Source organism: Rhinopithecus bieti, unplaced genomic scaffold, assembly GCF_001698545.2.
Source record: "Rhinopithecus bieti isolate Rb0 unplaced genomic scaffold, ASM169854v2 scaffold_57691, whole genome shotgun sequence".
Lineage (NCBI taxonomy): Eukaryota > Metazoa > Chordata > Mammalia > Primates > Cercopithecidae > Rhinopithecus > Rhinopithecus bieti.
Window position 1 is genome coordinate 3,296,300 of NW_016824383.1, and position 20,430 is coordinate 3,316,729.

At 35.8% G+C, this 20,430-nt stretch overlaps 1 protein-coding gene across 1 annotated transcript in view; it reads left to right on the forward strand.

The window, feature by feature from the left end:
* Positions 1-20,430, forward strand: part of LYST (lysosomal trafficking regulator) — a 212,151-nt gene that overhangs the window by 66,345 nt on the left and 125,376 nt on the right. The window contains 8 exon segments of the mRNA XM_017862282.1: positions 1,198-2,227; positions 3,573-3,734; positions 5,184-5,340; positions 6,230-6,456; positions 6,956-7,022; positions 13,717-13,826; positions 16,290-16,716; positions 19,785-19,929. Of these exon segments, the coding sequence (XP_017717771.1) occupies positions 1,198-2,227; positions 3,573-3,734; positions 5,184-5,340; positions 6,230-6,456; positions 6,956-7,022; positions 13,717-13,826; positions 16,290-16,716; positions 19,785-19,929 (2,325 nt within the window).

A 20,430-nucleotide genomic window follows, 5' to 3' on the forward strand; every position in this document is an offset into this window, starting at 1 on the left:
AAAAAAAAAAAAAAAAATACTGTTCACTTATTTACAACTACGTAAAATATGTAGTATATGTAAAATACATAAAATGATTATTGAGGCAGTGGCATTAATGGGATTGTTAATTTTAAAATATTAAATTTATATTTATAACCTCTGTAATATATGCAGAAAAATTAGAAAATATAGATAAAAAATAAAATTAAAATTACTTTTAATCATATCAGTGAGTTTTCCAGACTTTGTGATTGCCAGATCTGATGCATTTAAAAATAATTTTATAAATCTTGCTTCTGATAGGTAGACTGGCCTTTCAAATTAATGCATATAGCATTTTAGAAACTTATACAAATATATCCTATCATTAATATCTTCATGTGTGGCATTTTTTGGTCCATCTTAGTACAACTACTTTAAAACTATTATTGACATTAAATCATTGCCTTACAGTCATTTAAAAATTTCTCTGACGTTTCGACATCGTTTAAATAGAACTGACTGATTAGAAAGTTTTGTAACTCTTTAGCATATTTGTGGGCAACCTAGATCTTTGTGATGGGAGGGCTGAGAATCACCTAGCTGGCTTATGTTAAAGTTATTAGTAGGATTCCAATGATCTAGACACAAATCTCACCTGAGACAGAGCAGAAAACCTTTTATAGTATTTGTACTATTGACTCTGTGTAACTAGCCCAGTTAGAAGGGAAATTCATGTGATGCCGAACCTTCTGAAGATTTTCAGCTCTGTAGTGTGGTGCTTTCTTTTCATAAGGCATAGATTTAAAATAAACAAAAATTCCCAAATGAACCATCAGGCGGAAAAACTAATGAACAAACACATGCTTACCTGCCCTCAGAGTGTCTATCACGAGTGTGGTGGTGGCTGTGATGTTCAGAATTTATATAGAATTTGCCATTTGGAGAAAAATACTATTCCTTGAATTGCTTCATTTAATGTGTGGACAGGTAATCTTTTGTTTCTAGACACTGCTGGAGCCATATATACAAATGTTTGAAGAAGGATATCAGAGTAATTAGAAAGTAACTTGAGGTCCTGATTATATCTAACTTTAGCCTGATAATTGATGGATAAAATTAGGTAGTGGTTAGTATATCCCACATGCAATACCAATATATTAAATACTATATGTACCTATTTATAACTAATGTTTCTTTATTTAAAACTTTTTATATGCTTTTTTTCTTTCACAGGGTAATAAGAGATTTGTTTTTGGGTTGTAATGGAGTAAATCAAATAATCGAATTAAATTACTTAAATGGTATTCGAAGTCATTCTCTAAAAGCATTTGAAACTCTGATAATCAGCCTAGAGGAGCAACAGAAAGATGCCTCAGTTCCAGGTATTGATGGGATAGACGGTGAACAGAAGGAGTTGTCCTCTGTACATGTAGGTACTTCTTTTCATCATCAGCAAGCTTATTCAGATTCTCCTCAGAGTCTCAGCAGATTTTATGCTGGCCTCAAAGAAGCTTATCCAAAGAGGTGGAAGACTGTTAACCAGGATGTTCATATCAACACAATAAACCTGTTCCTCTGTGTGGCATTTTTATGCATAAGTAAAGAAGCAGAGTCTGATAGGGAGTTGGCCAATGACTCAGAAGATACTTCTGGCTATGACAGCACAGCCAGCGAGCCTTTAAGTCATATGCTGCCATGTTTATCTCTCGAGAGCCTTGCCTTGCCTTCTCCTGAACATATGCACCAAGCAGCAGACATTTGGTCTATGTGTCGTTGGATCTACATGTTGAGTTCAGTCTTCCAGAAACAGTTTTATAGGTTTGGTGGTTTCCAAGTATGCCATAAGTTAATATTTATGATAATACAGAAACTGTTCAGAAGTCACAAAGAGGAGCAAGGAAAAAAGGAGGGAGATACAACTGTAAATGAAAACCAGGATTTAAACAGAATTTCTCAACCTGAGATAACTATGAAGGAAGATTTATTATCTTTGACTATAAAAAGTGACCCCATACCGTCAGAACTAGGTAGTCTAAAAAAGAGTGCTGACAGTTTAGGTAAATTAGAGGTACAGCATATTTCTTCCATGAATGTGGAACAAATTTCAGCTAGTGAAGCTGCTCCCGAGGAAGCAAAGATACTTACAAGTCAAGAAAGTGAGACCTCACTTCAGAGTATACGACTTTTGGAAGCCCTTCTGGCCATTTGTCTTCATGGTGCCAGAACTAGTCAACAGAAGATGGAATTGGAGTTACCTTATCAGGTAATACTGTGTCCTTAGTTCAGCTGTTATGTAATATATATATATAAATAGATATATTATGTAATATATATAATATATAATGTAATATATATTAGGTTTTATATATATTACGTTTTATATATATATACACACACTTACACAGACATACACACACACACACAATTTTTAAGTGTCAGATGAAGAATAATAGATATTGTGTTTCAAAGTTGAAAGATCTAAATCTTTGTGTGATGCTGTTGGCTGCCCTGCCCAGATCTCCTTTACCAAACTGATCACCCATTCACCATCTGCACATCAGCACCCGTCTTCCAGGAATCGCCCTTGGCCGATGGGAGATGCCTCCCAGGGAGTTGCCCGGGAAGGATGCTCATAGCTAATGCTGATAGATGTGGCTCTAAGAAGTGGCGACAATCACTGTGGGGCACTTCAGGCTCCAGAGCTTCCCAGGAAATGAGGCTAGGACCAGACTTCTCCTAAAACCACATCTTTGTCCAGATTCTTCCCCTAACCTTTTCTGCTTTCCCTCACATTCTTACAAGTTTTCTCCTGAGATCATTTCTCTACTAAAAAGGAATCCAGGGGCCGGGCGCGGTGGCTCAAGCCTGTAATCCCAGCACTTTGGGAGGCCGAGACGGGTGGATCACGAGGTCAGGAGATCGAGACCATCCTGGTCTACACGGTGAAACCCCGTCTCTACTAAAAAATACAAAAAACTAGCCGGGCGAGATGGCGGGCGCCTGTAGTCCCAGCTACTCGGGAGGCTGAGGCAGGAGAATGGCGTAACCCCGGGAGGCGGAGCTTGCAGTGAGCCCAGATCGCGCCACTGCACCCCAGCCTGGGCGACAGAGCGAGATTCCGTCTCAAAAAAAAAAAGGAATCCAGGGACTGGGAATATGGCAGACCTCTTCTGTCCTCACTAACTTACCCCTAACTGTTCAGCCAGCCAACAGGCTCTTCCTACTTCAGTTCCAGCCTCCATGTTGCCTTACCTCTAAAAAGTCCTGATATTTCCACACTGAATTTCCACAATTGAAATTCACACGCTTTAACACAGTGCACAAATCTCTTCAGTCTTGCTTTGACTTCTTTGCTTAGCTTCATTTCTTGCCATTCTTTACCATGCTGCAATGAAAACCAAATAAGATGAACTAAGTATTTTATCAATAAAAATGTTATTAATTTTAACAGGATGTTTGTATAGAGCTAGATATTTATATAGTCATTTTACTTTCATATCAACTGCAAGTAAATGGATTAGCTTTATAGTTAGGTAAATATTTATTTTTTCATCATTTAGTTTTTTAAATAGTTATTAATATTCTTAGTCTCTTTTATTTTACCTTAGAACTTGTCTGTGGAAAATATATTATTTGAAATGAAGGACCATCTTTCCCAGTCAAAGGTGATTGAAACACAACTAGCAAAGCCTTTATTTGATGCCCTGCTTCGAGTTGCCCTCGGGAATTATTCAGCAGATTTTGAACATAGTGATGCTGTGACTGAGAAGGTATGAATAACAACATGTAGTTGTGTTCTTTGGGTATGACCAGCAGAGGTGGAAGTTGGGATGAGACTAGGATGCTGATCAATGTCATTAGAGCATATGGACTAGGACTTGGTCAGATGAGTTCAGTGGATCTTATCTCCACGTGATGGATATATGATGGGATGAACAGTATTTTGTCATTGCCCTGTCTTATACATAACAGGAGAGCAATATGATATGCTTTTCCTTATCTATTCTGGAAATTTACTGAGAATTACTTCCAGTTAAGACAAATATATTACTTGATTTGGTATATTTTACATATACTTGATAGTTTATTAAATGTTAATTCAGGGATGGTGATGATTTACCTATCCTATCTAGTTCTTTGGTGGTACAGCTAATATTTCCAGAACTCTCTACTCACATTAATTTTAAATCGTTCAACATAAAAATGACTAATATTTACATAGAAAATAGTAATCACAATGTTTTAGTTGTTTAATGTTTTTTCCTAAAACAACTATTTTAATTTTCTTTCCTAAAATTATATGGTGCATAATTAGCTCATTTCCCTCTCATTTTATGTTTATTTTACCTTTAATTGCCATCTGTCCTTTATTTTTTATATAACTTCTCTTTTAATTCCTTGATCTAGCCATGTATATGATGTTTTATAAGGTTTTGAAATAACATTGTATGTTACTATTTGGCATAACTTAAAAACATGCTGAAATAGCTATTAATATGTTCATCATATTACTGAATTGATTAACTGTAAAATGTTAAAATACCTACTTTATTCTACCTTTTATTGTTGTTACAATGATGAAGTATTCTGAGCTTCTTTAGGTGAAAATGTTTTCTGAAATGAAGGTATTAGTGACATTTTTATAAGAAAAGGAAAATTTCTTTCTTACACAGGAAGTTAATACTGGAACTCTTGATTTCTGAGATGCTTGTTATGTAGCCAGTTGCATTCCGAGATATTTTAATTAATCCCTTTGAAGAAAATGTCTTGTCTGCTCTAGTACCTAATTTATGAGGCATTTATAAAAATCCTTATGAAAAAATCTTTATTATTAACAAATGTGCACAAATAATACATATTAGTATTAAATTGTATGAAGTAAAATTTCACCACATTGTGGTTTTTAGTCATTTCCTATTGTATAACTAGAATGAAATTTCTTACATATATTTATTTATTAATAAATAATAAATAAATGACCTACTTTGTTAGAACTTACTTTGTTAGAAACCCCCTTTTTTGAGGTATTAAGTTGTCTGAAAGCATCTGGGAAATTTTGCTGAGTGAATTTCATAATTTATAATGATTCATATTACTAAGTTTTTTTCTTTAAGAAAATATTGAAACTGTCCTTAACATGACTTTTGAATAATAAGTATTCTATAACTAAAAACAAGCAAATATTATAACTTTTACCTTTGAATTACACTGATTTATAGAGTCATCAATCTGCAAAAGAATTGTCATCCCAGCCTGGTGATTTTTCAGAAGAAGCTGAGGATTCTCAGTGTTGTAGTTTTAAGCTTTTAGTTGAAGAAGAAGGTTATGAAGCAGATAGTGAAAGCAATCCTGAAGATGGCAAAACCCAGGATGATGGTAAAATATAATTGAAGTGCTTGTGATTAGATCTGCAAGCCAGATCATTGAATAGCAAAATGGTTCATAATAATACCACTTTAGAATTTTGTATTGCCTTACAGTTTAACAAGTGTGTTGCATTATCATTTTATTGATCTTCCCAACAGTCTGGCATTCATACATGCAACAAAGTAATATAGTTTGTTATCACAAACATCGTCTGAGTGCCTAAGAACATGGAGTGAAGGACAACTTCCCCAGTTTCATGTATATTCTAGTGTGAAAGACAATAAATACTAGAAATAGATAATAAAATAGAAATAGATAACCTGGGTGATATTGTAATCGTAACTGGTTGGTAAAATTTATGAATTTCTTAACTATATCAACGTTTTGTTAAGAGCACAGCAGTCTTAAAAGATCTTATAAGTCAATTTTTCCAAAATGCAATATTCAATAAAACAGGATTGTTTCTCAGTTATGAAGTCGGCAAAATCGATAATTCATCCAACCAATAGCCAAGCCTGCTATTTTCACAAAGATTTGGGTAGGCAAATTGAACTGCTCTGTGATTTAGGTATTTGGGGGGTCAGAAAGTTTGAATAGGTTTTTTTTTTTAAAGTTGTGTCTATGGGATGTGTTAAATCTGTATCATATGTCTGTAAAAATTCTTGTTTATTTGTAAAATTTGTAGTTCTACTGAAGATGAAAATTGCTTTTAAGGCAACTTATTAATCTTCAGAATACCCATATCATTGTCATAAGTTGTGTTGTAGGAAAAGATTGGAAAAGGTTTTGTAAGCATCCTCTGAATAGTACTTTTGCCACTAGATCTTCTAAATGATTAATAAAGTTTGAAATATTTAGTGTTTAGGGAATAAAATAATCTTTTGTTTTCTCTTTTCAGGGGTAGACTTAAAGTCTGAAACAGAAGGTTTCAGTGCATCAAGCAGTCCAAATGACTTACTCGAAAACCTCACTCAAGGGGAAATAATATATCCTGAGATTTGTATGCTGGAATTAAATTTGCTTTCTGCTAGTAAAGCCAAGCTTGATGTGCTTGCCCATGTATTTGAGAGTTTTTTGAGAATTATTAGGCAGAAAGAAAAGAATATTTTTCTGCTCATGCAACAGGTAAAAGATTCATTTAGTTAAATATGATCAATATTTATCAGACTCATCACCCAATAATATCTCCTTATGTATAACCCAACTTTTCTGAAAATTATTTGAGATGATTACTTATCTTTTCTGATACCTCAGGTGTGTTTTTACCTACAAGTGGTATTCCAAAATCTTCTAATTCCATAGTTTTTTTAAAGTAGCATAAAAAATTAATGACCTTTGCTAGCCAGTAGTAAAATCTCATCTATTTCTGAGAATGGGTAATATTTTTTTAAATGCATTTAATTTGAATATATGCTCACTGTTTTGAAAATCAGAAAATTTAAAACGGTATAAAAGAAAATGAAAATTAGTACAATCCTACACATAGTAGTCTTTTTAGTCATTTTAAAATACATATATACATATATAGTAGATACCCTATCATATAATTTATTATGACATTACAGTTGTTTCATGCTTCTGTGAGGTAAGTAATTTAATTTTGTATTTTTTTTGTAATCTTCAGGGAACTGTGAAAAATCTTTTAGGAGGGTTCTTGAGTATTTTAACACAGGCCGATTCTGATTTTCAAGGTAAGTTGAAACTGTTTGTTTTAAACAATAGCTCTGAAATTATTTTATGTAAAAAGTTGATAATAATGGCTTCTGGCCGGATGTGGTGGCTCGTGCCTGTGATCTCAGCACTTTGGGAGGCTGAGGTGGTAGGCGGATCACTTGAGCCTGGGAGTTCAAGACCAGCCTGGGCAATATAGAGAGACCCCATCTATAAAAATCAGCCAGGTGTGGTGGCGCATGCCTGTGGTCCTAGCTACTCGGGAGGCTGAGGTGGGAGGATCACTTAGGCCCAGGAGGCCAAGGCTGCAGTGAGCCATGATCGTGCCACTGCACTCCAGTCTGGGTGACAGAGCAAGACCCTGTCTCAAAAAAAAAAAGTCTTCTATTGGCATAGTGCTCTGTGATTTCAAAAAAGCGTCTTTATATGCATTATCCCATTTGTTCCTCAGATCAACACAATGAAATAGACAGAGTGCAAGTATGTTCATAGAGAGGAAAATCTAGATTCCAAGGGGTTGAGTTGTTCCGGATCATATACATAGAAGTGGCATTGTGGGGACTGTAACCCAGTCTAACGCCATGTTGTTGCCATATCTGATATTGATTACTCTGTACTTGGTATTTCCTCAGACATTTGAGGAAGTCATAATGAATGTATAATATGATTGCTAATCACAAGAAATCTACATTTTAATTGGAGAATTTAAGGCTAGCCTACATGAGACGTTAATTTTGGTTTGTGTGATGTTTTCTCATGATTAAATTCAGGTTATACATTTTTGGCAGGAATACTCAGAAGTGATATTGGGTCCTTCTGAGTGCATCAAATCAAAAGGATTTATGATATCTGGATCTTACTACTGGTGATGTTAACTTTGATCATGTGGTTAAGGAGGTGTTTGCCGTTTCTCTATTGTAAAGTTACTATTATCCCTTTATAATTAATAAGTATCTTGTGGGAAGATAACTTGAGACTATGTAAATATACTTTTTCTCATTCTTTTATCCACTAATTTTAGTATTATGGAAAAATATGAAAGTATGATGATTCTTGACTGAGACAGTTAATTCTGTGGTATCTGCCAAATAGTGATTTTCTATTTCCATCATTCCTTCTGCATTTGTTCACTGAGATTGTACTGTAAGGAAAAGCTTTCTCTTCTCATTCATTTACTTATTTAGTATATGGGTGTATTTTTATTTATTACGCTAGGCACTTAGTGAACCCTTATGTTCTGAATATGTGTTTCCATTTTAACTCTGAGAAATTATGTTCCATTATTTAATAACAGCTTTATTGGGATAGAATTCCCATACCATAACTTTCACCTGTTTAAAGTGTAGAGTTCAGTGTTTTGTAGTAGGCAGTTTATTTACAGAGCTGTGCAACCATCACCACAATTAATTTTAGAACATTTTCATCACCTCCAAAAGAAACCCTGTACCCTTAAGCAGTCATTGCCTATTGCCTCTTAACCCTCCCCTACACGGATTCTTCTGCAATTACTCATCTACTTTCTCTTCTGGATTTTTTTCCATATACATGGAATATGTGGTCTTTTGTGACTGGTTTCTTTCACATAGCATGATGCTTTCAACCTTCATTCATGTGGTAGCATGTTTCAGCACTTTAGTTCTCTAATCATGTTTTAAATTTCTTACTTTGTATGGATTCGTTTTTTTCAGGTTTTTTTGTTTTTTATTTTTTTCTTGTAGACAGAGTTTTGCTCTTGTCGCCCAGGCTGGAGTGCAGTGGTGCGATCTCAGTTCACTGCAACCTCTGCCTCCCAGGTTAAGCAATTCTCCTTCAGTTTTTATTAATAGACTATTTTTTAGAACACCTTTAGATTTACAGAGAAATTGAACAGCTATTATAGAGTTCCCTCATTACACCCTTCCCTGCCAGTTTGCCTTATTATTAACATCTAACTTTTTGTGATATATGTATTATGATTAATGAACTTATATTGATATGTTATTATTGACTAAAGTCCATAATTCAGATTTCTTAAATTTTTACATAATGTCCTTTTTCTGTTCAAGGATTTTATCCAGGATAATACTACATAATAGTTAGTTGTCATGTCTTCTTAGGTACCTCTTGACTGTAACAGTTTCTCAGACTTTCCTTGTTTTTGTTGGCCTTGATAGTTTTGAGGGGCACTGGTCAGGTATTTTGAAGAATGTCCCTGTATTAGAATTTGTTTGACATTTTTCTCATTGTGCTATCTTGTGATTTTGATTTGTATTTCCCTAATGATTAGTGATGTTGAACCTCTTTTCATGTACTTATTGGCCATTTGTATATCTTGTTTGAAGAAATGTCTATTCAAGCCCTCTGCTTATGTTCGAATTGGGCTGTTTCTTTTGTTGTTGTTGAGGTTTAAGAGTTCTCTATATATTCTGGATATTGATTCCTTATCAGATATGTGATATGTTAATATTTTCTCCTATTCTGTGGGTTGTCTTTTTACTCTGTTGATAGTATCCTTTGATGCACAAAAGTTTTTCATTTTGAAGTCCAATTTATCTATTTTTTTATTTAGTTGGCTGTACCTTTGGTGTCATATCTAAGAAATCATTGACAAATCCAATATTATGGAGTGTTCCCCGTAAGTTTTATTCTGAGAGATGTATAGTTTTACATGTAGGTCCTGAATTCATTTTGAGTTAAATTTTGTATATGGGGTTAGGTAAGGACCCAACTTCATTATTATTTTTTTGCATGTGAATATCCAATTTTCTCAGCACCATTTGTTGAAGGGGCTGTCCCTCCCCCATTGAATGAAAGTTTTGGCACCTTGGTCAAAAGTCATGATTACACTAGGGGTATGGGCTTTTGAGAGGAAGATCATAGAAGCCAAGTGCCATTGTCATTAAATCATATCAAGGGTACATATTGTCAACATGTTTATAATTGCTGATGTTGACCCTGATCACTTGCATTAAGTAGTGTTTGTCAGGTCTCTCCACTATAAAGTTACTTTTCCCTTCTCTGCTTCTTTTTTTTGGCTGAAATAACATTCCACTGTGTGGGTATACTGCATTTGATTTTTCCATTCTTCAGTTGATGGACATTTGGGTTGTCCTACTTTTTTGCTACTATTAATAATGCTGCTATGAACACTCATGTACAGTTTTCTTGTGTGAACATATGTTTTCATTTCTCTTGAGTCATTTCTTTTGGGTCGTATGGTAACTCTGTGTTTAATCATTTGAGAAATTGACAGACTATTGCCCAAAATGGCTATACCATTTTACATTCTTACCATCAGTGTATAAGGGTTCTAATTTCTTCACATTCTTGCCAACACTTGTTGTTATATGCCTTTTTAATTACATCTATCCTAGTGGATATGAAGTGGTATCTCACTGTGGTTTTGATTTGTATTTCCCTGAAGGCTAATGTATTAAGTATATCTTTGTGTGTGCCTTAGTCCCTTTTGTGCTACTATAAGGGAATACCACAGACTGAGTGATTTATAATGAACAGAAATTTATTTTCTCATAGTTCTAGAGACTGAAAGTCCAAGATCAAAGTGCTAGCATCTGGCAAGGGTCTTCTTGCTGCATCCTCACATGGCAAAAGGCAGAAAGGAAGAGAGGCAAAAGGGGGCTGAACTCTCCCTTTCATAAGGGCATAAATCCCACCCATGAGGGCAGACTCCTCATGACCCAGTCACCTCCCAAATATCCCATCTCTTAACACTACCACAATGGAAACCAAATTTCAACTTGAGTTTTGGAGTGGACAGATATTTACACCACAGCAGTGTGCTTATTAGCTATTTGCATATTTTCTTTGGATTTCTTCAGAGAAATGTCTATCCAAATCCTTCAGCCATTTTTATACTGGTGATTTGTGTTTTGATTATTGAATAGTAAGAGTTTTTTATGTATTCTAGATGGAAAGTCCTCATCAGATATGTGGTTTGCAAATATTTTCTCCCATTATTTGTGCTGTCTCTTCACTTTCTTGATGGTTTACTTTGATAGCACGTTTTAAAAGATTTTTATGAAGTCCTATTTGTCTATTTTGACTTTCATTGCTTTGCTTTTAGTGTCATATCTTAGATCTAATACAGGATCATGAAGACTTATTATTTTAAAAAATAATTTTCTCCTCTCCATATTCCCTCCTCTTTTTTTTCTTGTATTCTAATTGTAATCTTGAGCCTTCCCAATTGATCTTGCAAAGGTAAGATTATCTTTCCTGTTGTATTGACTGTGTCACTGTTTTTATGCTACATCTTGAGACATTTTTTCAATCCCAACCTTTTATTTAACTTTTCATTTTGGTAATTTTAATATTTAAGAACTCTTTTTTGTTTGATTGTTTTCTGGTTATTTCTTTTTCCTATAAGGATATAATATCTCCTTGTATATATTTGATTATAGTAACAAACATCTTAAAGTTTCTTCTGTCCCCAAATTATCTCATTTTCCTCTGGGGTCAGTTTTGTCTGTTTCTTGTTTTTTAAGTATTGTTTTTACTGCTTTAGGTTGCTAATTCTCTAATATTTTTATGAGCCTTTTAGCCTATTTGTATTCAGTAAAACTGTTGGAGATTTCCTCTAATACTGTGAAAGTGAATTTATTTTCTATTTTGGCCTCTTTCCTGAGTGGGTAGTATGTTGAAGAGCTCAGTGTGAATGTGCCGTTGGATGATTAGGGGCTTCCCAAACACTGTAATGAAGAGAGCTTTACTTTGGGGGACCATTAGGGATACTATTACCCTGCATGGCAGTTTGCATACCTTAGAAAAATGCTTCTTTCACATATAGGGCTTGGCTGGCTTATAGTACCTTTGTGCTGAGAAAAAAAGGCATCCCTTTCTTGATCCAGGCATCACAGCCCAAAACTAGGATACATGGCTTGGCATACAGCGTTCATGCTTTATTTTAGTCTCTGCTTTTCCCTCTGGTTAGGCAGTTTGTTCAGTCTGCAGACTGGACAGTTACACTCGGTAGCCATGATGCTAAAAGCCTATATATACCTGAGCTTTTGCCTGGTAATCCATTTCATTTCTTTAGAGAAGAGTTATCAGGTTTGAGACCTAAAAGTGAATACTGAACTATCTGTGCTCTGTACTGAGAAACAGGAGAGAGGTGGATATTCACAGACAAACCTTTCATTAATCCCTGTATTGTCAGCTGCACTCTCACTTTCTCTCCAGACCTTAGATGGACAGCTCGGCTTCCTACTGCTCTGAACCTCTTTTTAATTCAAAGGAATTCTAGGTTGCAGCTTTGTCTTTTATCCATCTGCTTTTCCATCTTCAAGAAATATCTTTAAATCTTTCACTAGATGTGCCCCAGTGCCCACTGCCCCCACATATTTTTGCTGTTAATGGGTTTCTTCCTTCTTATAATTCTGTACTTTAATGCTGTGAGTTTTCAGTAGTACACAGAAGCAAGTGTATATATCCATTCCCCCATTTTTAACTGGAATCCGTTAGTTTTGAACTGGAAAAAAAAAAACAAACTAAGCACACACACTTTGATCATATTATTTTCCTACTTAAAAACCTTTAATGGATTCATGTTATGTATAGGACAAAGTCCATGCTATTTTATGGTCTCATTGCAAGTAGTCTCTCTAGATGTATGTACTATTTTGCTACTGTGTCAGCTCATTGCTTCTGCAAAATATGTTGCTTAAATACAGCTTCTATTCTCTAACCTCTAGGTCTTCCAAAACTACCAATCTTTTAAAACTTATCTCAGGTTTTAAATCAAGATTATTTCTTTCAGGTCAAAGTGGAGATAATATTTATTTTGTAGGGTTTTTTGTTTTTGGTGAGGATCAGCTGAAATAAAGCATGTAAAAATACTTTGAACACTATAGTTTGCTCTACAAATATTAGTTATTATTTTGCTCTAAAGAATTCTGTGAATTTGTGTATCATCATTTATGTTTTATGCTAAACCTATGATGGAATAAAGAAAATGTTCAAACTAAATAGTTGGTAATATTTAAGTATTTAAAGCATCTTTAATATTTCCACTACTTGTCATCTAATTTTGTACTTAAAAAGTGATAGATATAATTTAAACATTTTCAAGATTAGAAGTTAGCAGACTATTTTATGATATAGAAGTATTAGCTTAACAAATATTATATTGATTTATGCTTCTTTAAAGAATGCCCTTAGTTTACTTGTAGCTAATTAATCTTTAAGAAAAGTGAGCTCATGCCAGCCGGGCACGGTGGCTCACGCCTGTAATCCCAGCACTTTGGGAGGCTGAGGCGGATGGATCACCTGAGGTCAGGAGTTTGAGACCAGCGTGGCCAACATGGCGAAACCCTGTCTCTACTAAAAATACAAAAATCAGCTGGGCGTGGTAACACATGCCTGTAGTCCCAGCTCCTCGAGAGGCTGAGGCAGGAGAATCACTTGTACCTGGGAGGTGGAGGTTGCAGTGAGCTGAGATCATGCCATTGCACTCCAGCCTGGGTGATAGAATGAGACTCTGTCTAAAAATATATATATATTAAAAAGAAAAGTGGTTTTGTTGTTTTGACGGTTGGTTGGTTGATTTACATTTAGTTATATGGCTAGTTCTTCAGCAAATTTTGTGATTGCTATACTAGATTTTTTTATAATCCATTCAAAAAGTGACAATAGTATTTTAGCTCTTTTGGTGAAATTGCTCATTTGTTCCTCTAATTGTGTACTAGCCTTAATTTTTTTCCTCTTTCTTTAATTTAGCATGCCAGAAAGTATTGGTGGATCTTTTGGTATCTTTGATGAGTTCAAGAACATGTTCAGAAGAGCTAACCCTTCTTTTGAGAATATTTCTGGAGAAATCTCCTTGCACAGTAAATATGCTATAATTTTTACATTTTTCACTGATAAATTCTTTCACTTATAATTTTAATAGAATGTATTTTTAATTATTTAGAAATGTTACTAAGCTCTTTTGATGTGACAATTGGTATAGTCAATTTCATGTTATTATGTGTGAAATGCTCAATTACTTGCATATATTTTAACCATTTCACTTCAATTTTGATTAACCAGACATATCACTGAGATTATCTTTTCTTTACCCACCCCATCCCCAATTTTTGTGCTTCAGAAAAGCTGAATAATTTTAATTACTAAAGAGAACTTAATTGTAAATAGTTATAACCATCTTAGGGATTATCCTTCTCAAAAGGTTATTATCCACTATACTCTTCAGTTATTGTCTACACTTCCCCTTTCCATTGGTGTGGCTTAGTGTCTTTTAAACTGTTATTTGCTAGGAAACCCATTTTTATAATGAAACCTTGACTAGAAGCATAAGCAAATAAGAGAGAAAACTTTGGAGCTGTTTCATAGTGGAATTTGGATGTTCCAGAGCCCTGCCCACTTTATCACCCTGCTCCAGTCCCAAGGTTCCTAAGGGAGCTCTGTGGAACATAGGTTAAAAACCACTAGGGTAGATCACTGAAAACTGGCTGCTATATTTGTGGAATGCTTTTTTATTACTTCTTCTGAGTATATTTGTCATTATCATAATCAACATCAGGTGTTATTTTAAGCATGAATAGGACATTGTACTAGGTTAATCTTTTTTATTTTTTTCCTTCTCTCTCCTTAGTCATTGTTCTTGCCTTTAATTAAATGTGCATTTCCTCTTGTATTTTCTATAAATTCTACATTTCAGTTTAACCAAAAACTTGTAATATAAATAAAAGTTTAAAACCTTGTTTCAGTTTGCCAAACACAGATGAAAGAAAATTTACTTGATATGAAAAAATCATGTGAAATAAATTGGAAAGTAATTGAACACTCAGTTTTATGAAGACAGTCATGCTCTAAAGTCAGAAATCTGGGGAATATGTAATGTCTCTGGTTATATCTCTGATTTAAAAATAATTGGGAGAAGAACCATAGTTTACTTAGAAATAAACATTTTTCGTTGGTAGAAATGATTCTTGATATAAGTATTATTTTTAATTTAAAATTTAAAACCAAATCATAACTATTAAATCTAAATATGTATCAAAAAATCTAGGTACCCCATAAATATATGTACCAACTATGTATCCACAAAAATTAAAAATAAAAAAATTTTAACAAAAAAACATCTAAGGCAGGGCACCATGGCTCACGCCTGTAATCCCAGCATTTTGGGAGGCCGAGGCGGGCAGATCACCTGAGGTCAGGAGTTCGAGACCAGCCTGACCAATGTGATGAAACCCCGTATCTACGAAAAATACAAAAATTAGCTGGGCGTGGTGGCATGTACCTGTAATCCCAGCTACTCAGGAGGCTGAGGCAGGAGAATCACTTGAACCTGGGAGGCAGAGGTTGCAGTGAGCTGAGATCGTACCATTGCACTCCAGCCTGGGCAATAAGAGCTAAACTCAGTCTAAAAAAAAAAAAAAATCTAAACATGAAACAAATTAACCACAAAAGATAACATATTTTAAGAATGAAGGCTGGGCATGGTGGCTCACGCCTGTAATCCCAGCACTTTGGGAGGCCAAGGTAGGTGGATCACCTGAGGTCAGGAGTGCGAGACTAGCCTGGCCAACATGATGAAACCTTGTTTCTACTAGAAGTACAAAAATTAGCTGGGGGTTGTGGGGGTAATCCCAGCTGTAATCCCAACTACTCCGGAGGCTGAGGCCGGAGGCTGAGGCAGGAGAATAGCCTGAACCTGGGAGGCAGAGGTTGCAGTGAGCCGAGATCACGCCACTACACTCCAGCCTGGGCGACAGAGTGAGACTCCTTGGTCTTTTTTTTTTTTTTTTTTTTTGAGACGGAGTCTCGCTCTGTCGCCAGGCTGGTGCAGTGGGCCGGATCCCAGCTCACTGCAGCTCTGCCTCCCAGGTTTTATGCCATTCATCCTGCCTCAGCCTCCTCGCGTAAGCGGACTAACAGGCGCCCGCCACCTCGCCTGGCTAGTTTTTGTATTTTTTTTTAGTAGAGACGGGGGTTTCACCATGTTTAGCCAGGATGGTCTCGATCTCCTGACCTCATGATCCGCCCGTCTCGGCTCCCAAAGTGCTTGGGATTACAGGCTTGAGCCACTGCGCCCGGGACCGAGACCTGTCTTTAAAAAAAAAAAAAAAAAAAAAAAAAAAAAAAAAAAAAAAAGATGAATCTGTTTCATATTTATCTCAGCTATGAAAAAATGGAAATTTTAAAGATGTGGAGATAGAAGTATTTAATAAGGAATACTGATATGTATGGGTATGTTTTGTATTTTCATTTATAATGTAAATTTCAAGATAATTATGTACTTTATTACGTGATTAGAAAGTTTCATTTGTTTTCCTTTTCTCTAGAAAATTCTTCTTCTAGGTATTCTGAAAATTATTGAAAGTGATACTACTATGAGCCCTTCACAATATCTAACCTTCCCTTTACTGCACACTCCGAATCTAAGCAACAGTGTTTCATCACAAAAGTATCCTGGGATTTTAAACAGTAAGGCCATGGGTTTATTGAGAAGAGCACGAGTTTCACGGAGCAAGAAAGAGGCTGATAGAGAGAGTTTTCCCCATCGGCTGCTTTCATCTTGGCACATAGCCCCAGTCCACCTGCCGTTGCTGGGGCAAAACTGCTGGCCACACCTATCAGAAGGTTTCAGTGTTTCACTGTGGTTTAATGTGGAGTGTATCCATGAAGCTGAGAGTACTGCAGAAAAAGGAAAAAAAATAAAGAAAAGAAACAAATCATTAATTTTACCAGATAGCAGCTTTGATGGTACAGGTATGATGACAGGATTATCTGATTTGTACATGAAGAGTTTTCAGACTGTAATTTTCCTTGAGCAGTAAAAATGTAGTAGTGTTCTTAACACTGTTAACATGTTCTTCACCTTAAATGCCTTATTTAGTGATGGTAGGTCCTGACTTATCAAAGCCTGAGTTGTCATATAGCCTTGAATCTCCATTACAGATACTTCAGTTTTCTATAGGGGTGAAGGGAACACCACATATACAACTTTTTCTGGGGTCATCAGCCCCTAGAGTTCCTTATGGAACTTCTTTCCTGGTCCCATTACTGGATTAGGGTGGCTCCTGATGTTAGAAAAGGATAAAACCCTATAGCTGCTTTTCTTTCTGTTATTTCCCAGCCCCTGTTAGACAGTCTGCATTTCATTTTCTTTCTCTTTTTTTTTGAGGCAGAGTTTCACCTAGGCTGGAGTGCAATGGCGCAATCTTGGCTTACTGCAACCTCCTTCTCCTGGGTTCAAGCGATTCTACTGCGTCAGCCTCCCGAGTAGCTGGGATTCAGGTGCCGGCCACCATGCCTGGCTAATTTTATATTTTTGGTAAAGATAGGGTTTCACCATGTTGGCCAGGCTGGTCTCAAACTCCTGACCTCAAGTGATCTGCCCGCCTCAGCCTCCCAAAGTGTTAGGGTTGCAGGTGTGAGCCACCTGCTTTTGTTTTGTTTTGTTTTTTGAGGCTCATTGCAACCTCTGCCTCCCGGGTTCAAGTGATGCTCCTGCCTCAACCTCCCAAGTAGCTGGGACTACAGGCATGTGCCACCACGCCCGGCTAATTTTTTGTGTTTTTAGTAGAGACGGGTTTCACCATGTTAGCCAGGATGGTCTCAATCTGCTGACCTTGCGATCCGCCCGCCTCAGCCTATCAAAGTGCTGGGATTACAGGTGTGAGGCACTGCATCCAGCCTGTGAACTTCCTTCTCTCTTTTATTTCAAGTTCTCCTCCTCATGCCATGTCTTACCTCAGTGACCCTCCCCTAGTTCCTGTCACAGAATGTTTAAATGCATCAGCCATCCTCCAACATTAGAATAAATTTCATTCCAGTTCCTTCTTTAACTGAAGAATTGCTGTTATACTGCACCTTGTTTCTCATATGACTAGGGCAGAAAAAAACTGTTCATTGAAAAACAGTTTATGGTGATGGAAAGTGAATTAGGTGGGATAATTCTTAAGGCCTATGGAATGAATGAAATGACTGGATGAGACAGATGTTTAGGGTTTTATATGTACATGGAGATGCAGGCCTCAATTCCACAAATCTTTCATTATTCATTATAATTAGCTCTTCATTCCACAAATCTTTCTCATCCAGTGGAACCTCTGTTTTAGGACACTATGCCTTCACTAGAATTTTCTGTTGTGGATTGAGTTTTGCCACCTAAGAACTGATAGCTCTACATGTGATAATATTTATTATGATGCTATCTAATGTGCATTGAGTGCTTTCTGTATGTGTGTCTCTTTGCTCAGCTGTTTCTATATACATTTTTAATATTAACAAGTTAGTAAGTGCTCATACTATCTGTATTTTTAGAGGAAGTTAAGTAGCATGACCAAATTATATAGCTGGTAAGTGATGGAAAGGAATTGAAACCCACCTTTTTTTAATTCCAGAGCCTTGACTATACTATAAGCTATGCAGATTGCCTTCTCATGTTTTAATGGAGGCAATCTCAATGTAAACAGTCTCTTATAAAATGAATAAATGTACATAGTGACCTGAGAAAAGTAAATATTAGAAAGTTTTTTCTTAATTTTTTATTTTAAGGATATATTAGAAAACATATTTTAGAAAGATGATTTTGCATAAACACTTAAAAATAGTAGACATATCTAAAAATTTTTGAAGAGAGATAAAGAATATTTTGCTGTGATACCACATCTTTTACCTCTAACTGATGCCTTTGGACAAATTAACCTCTCAGTGCCTCAATTCTGTCACCCTATATATATTTACCTTATAAGATGGTTGTGAGCATTAAGTTAAATATTTGTAGTATTCCTACTCTATAATTCCTAGGTACACACTGGTTTTGTCCTACTGTTTTATTTGTACAAGTTCATATTTGGTATGGAACATTTTTAAAATTTCATGTCAGATATGAGTTCTCTATACATCTTATATCTTGGTCAGTAGCCTCAAAATAATCAGTTACTTTAACTCTTCTTTTTCTATTGTCATCACTACGGGGAGTATTTTTTTTTGACATCGGTCATGGTTTTACCTGTTGAAAAATAGCAACTAATATGTATGCAGTCTAGTAAGCAGTAGTGTTCTTTAAAAGTCTGAAACTTTGGACATGCGTTTTGTATTATGATATAACATAGCTTTACATAAAGTCACAAGTATTATAATGACAAGTAGATCATCATACATCTTCAGGTAGTGCTGTGTTTTGAAAGATGAGAAAGAGGAGTCAAGATGAATAACCAGATAGCCCAAACCTGTAAGCATTTACCCTAGCTTGCCTTAAAGAAACACTAGAGATTCTGAATCACTTAGCAATTATATTCAAAGACCACTCACCAGGGAATATAAATTATGAATATATTCAAACACTAGAGTTTTTCCTTAAAATTTATAATATGAATTCAAATTTTAAAAAATCATGCCATGTGATAATTCTAGAATGATTTTTGGTAGTGTGAGACAATAACACACATTGACAGTGATGTGTGCTCCCTGGACCAGGGTCAGGGAAGTCATAGTGACGCAATCCAGCTGAAGAAAGAAGCTTGGTACACATTGTAATAGGTTGTCACATAGCAGTCTGGTTATGCCCACAATTGTCCTCAGTTATTATACATTTTTAAACATTTAACAACTTTTAAAGTACTGAATTACCATTTTTCATCCCTTGTGCTTTTTTGGAGTTAACATCTATACTCTGGAAATATGGTTGTTTAGAACAGATCAGGCTCAGACATTCTGGGTAGGTAACCTACTACAAATGAACAAACGTGCTTTGTATTCCTGTAAATTCACTTTTCTACTCAATTGTTATGAACCATTTTACTGATCATGTTAACATCTTTTTCTTATAGGGAGCGACAGACCGGAAGGTACAGAGTACATAAATCCTGGTGAAAGACTCATAGAAGAAGGATGTATTCATATAATTTCACTGGGATCCAAAGCGTTGATGATCCAAGTGTGGGCTGATCCCCACAATGCCAGTTTTATCTTTCGGTATTGATTATCCTCAGCCTCCCATGAATAGATAATGTATTTAAATAATTTATGTAAGAGACATTAATGTGAAATCTGCTAATAAAATTTCATTATAGCAAAACAAAAAGTCTCATTTAAAAATATATACATTCTAACAGCTATTAATACCACTTTTGTAATAGTGTATTATTCTATCCAAAAATCCGTAAAGTCTAAAATATATTAATTCTCAGCTGGGTGTGGTGTCACACCTGTAATCCCAGCACTTCGGGAAGCCAAGGCAGGCATATCACCTGAGGTCAGGAGTTTGAGACCAGCCTGGCCAACATAGTGAAACCCGATCTCTACAAAACAAACAAACAAAAACCGCAAAAATTAGCCAGGCATGATGGTGCATGCCTGTAGTCCCAACTGCTCGGGAGGCTGAAGCAGGAGAATCGCTTGAACCCGGGAGGCAGAGCCCAGATCGCATGCCACTGTGCTCCGGTGTGGGTGACAGAGTGAGACTGTCTCAAAATA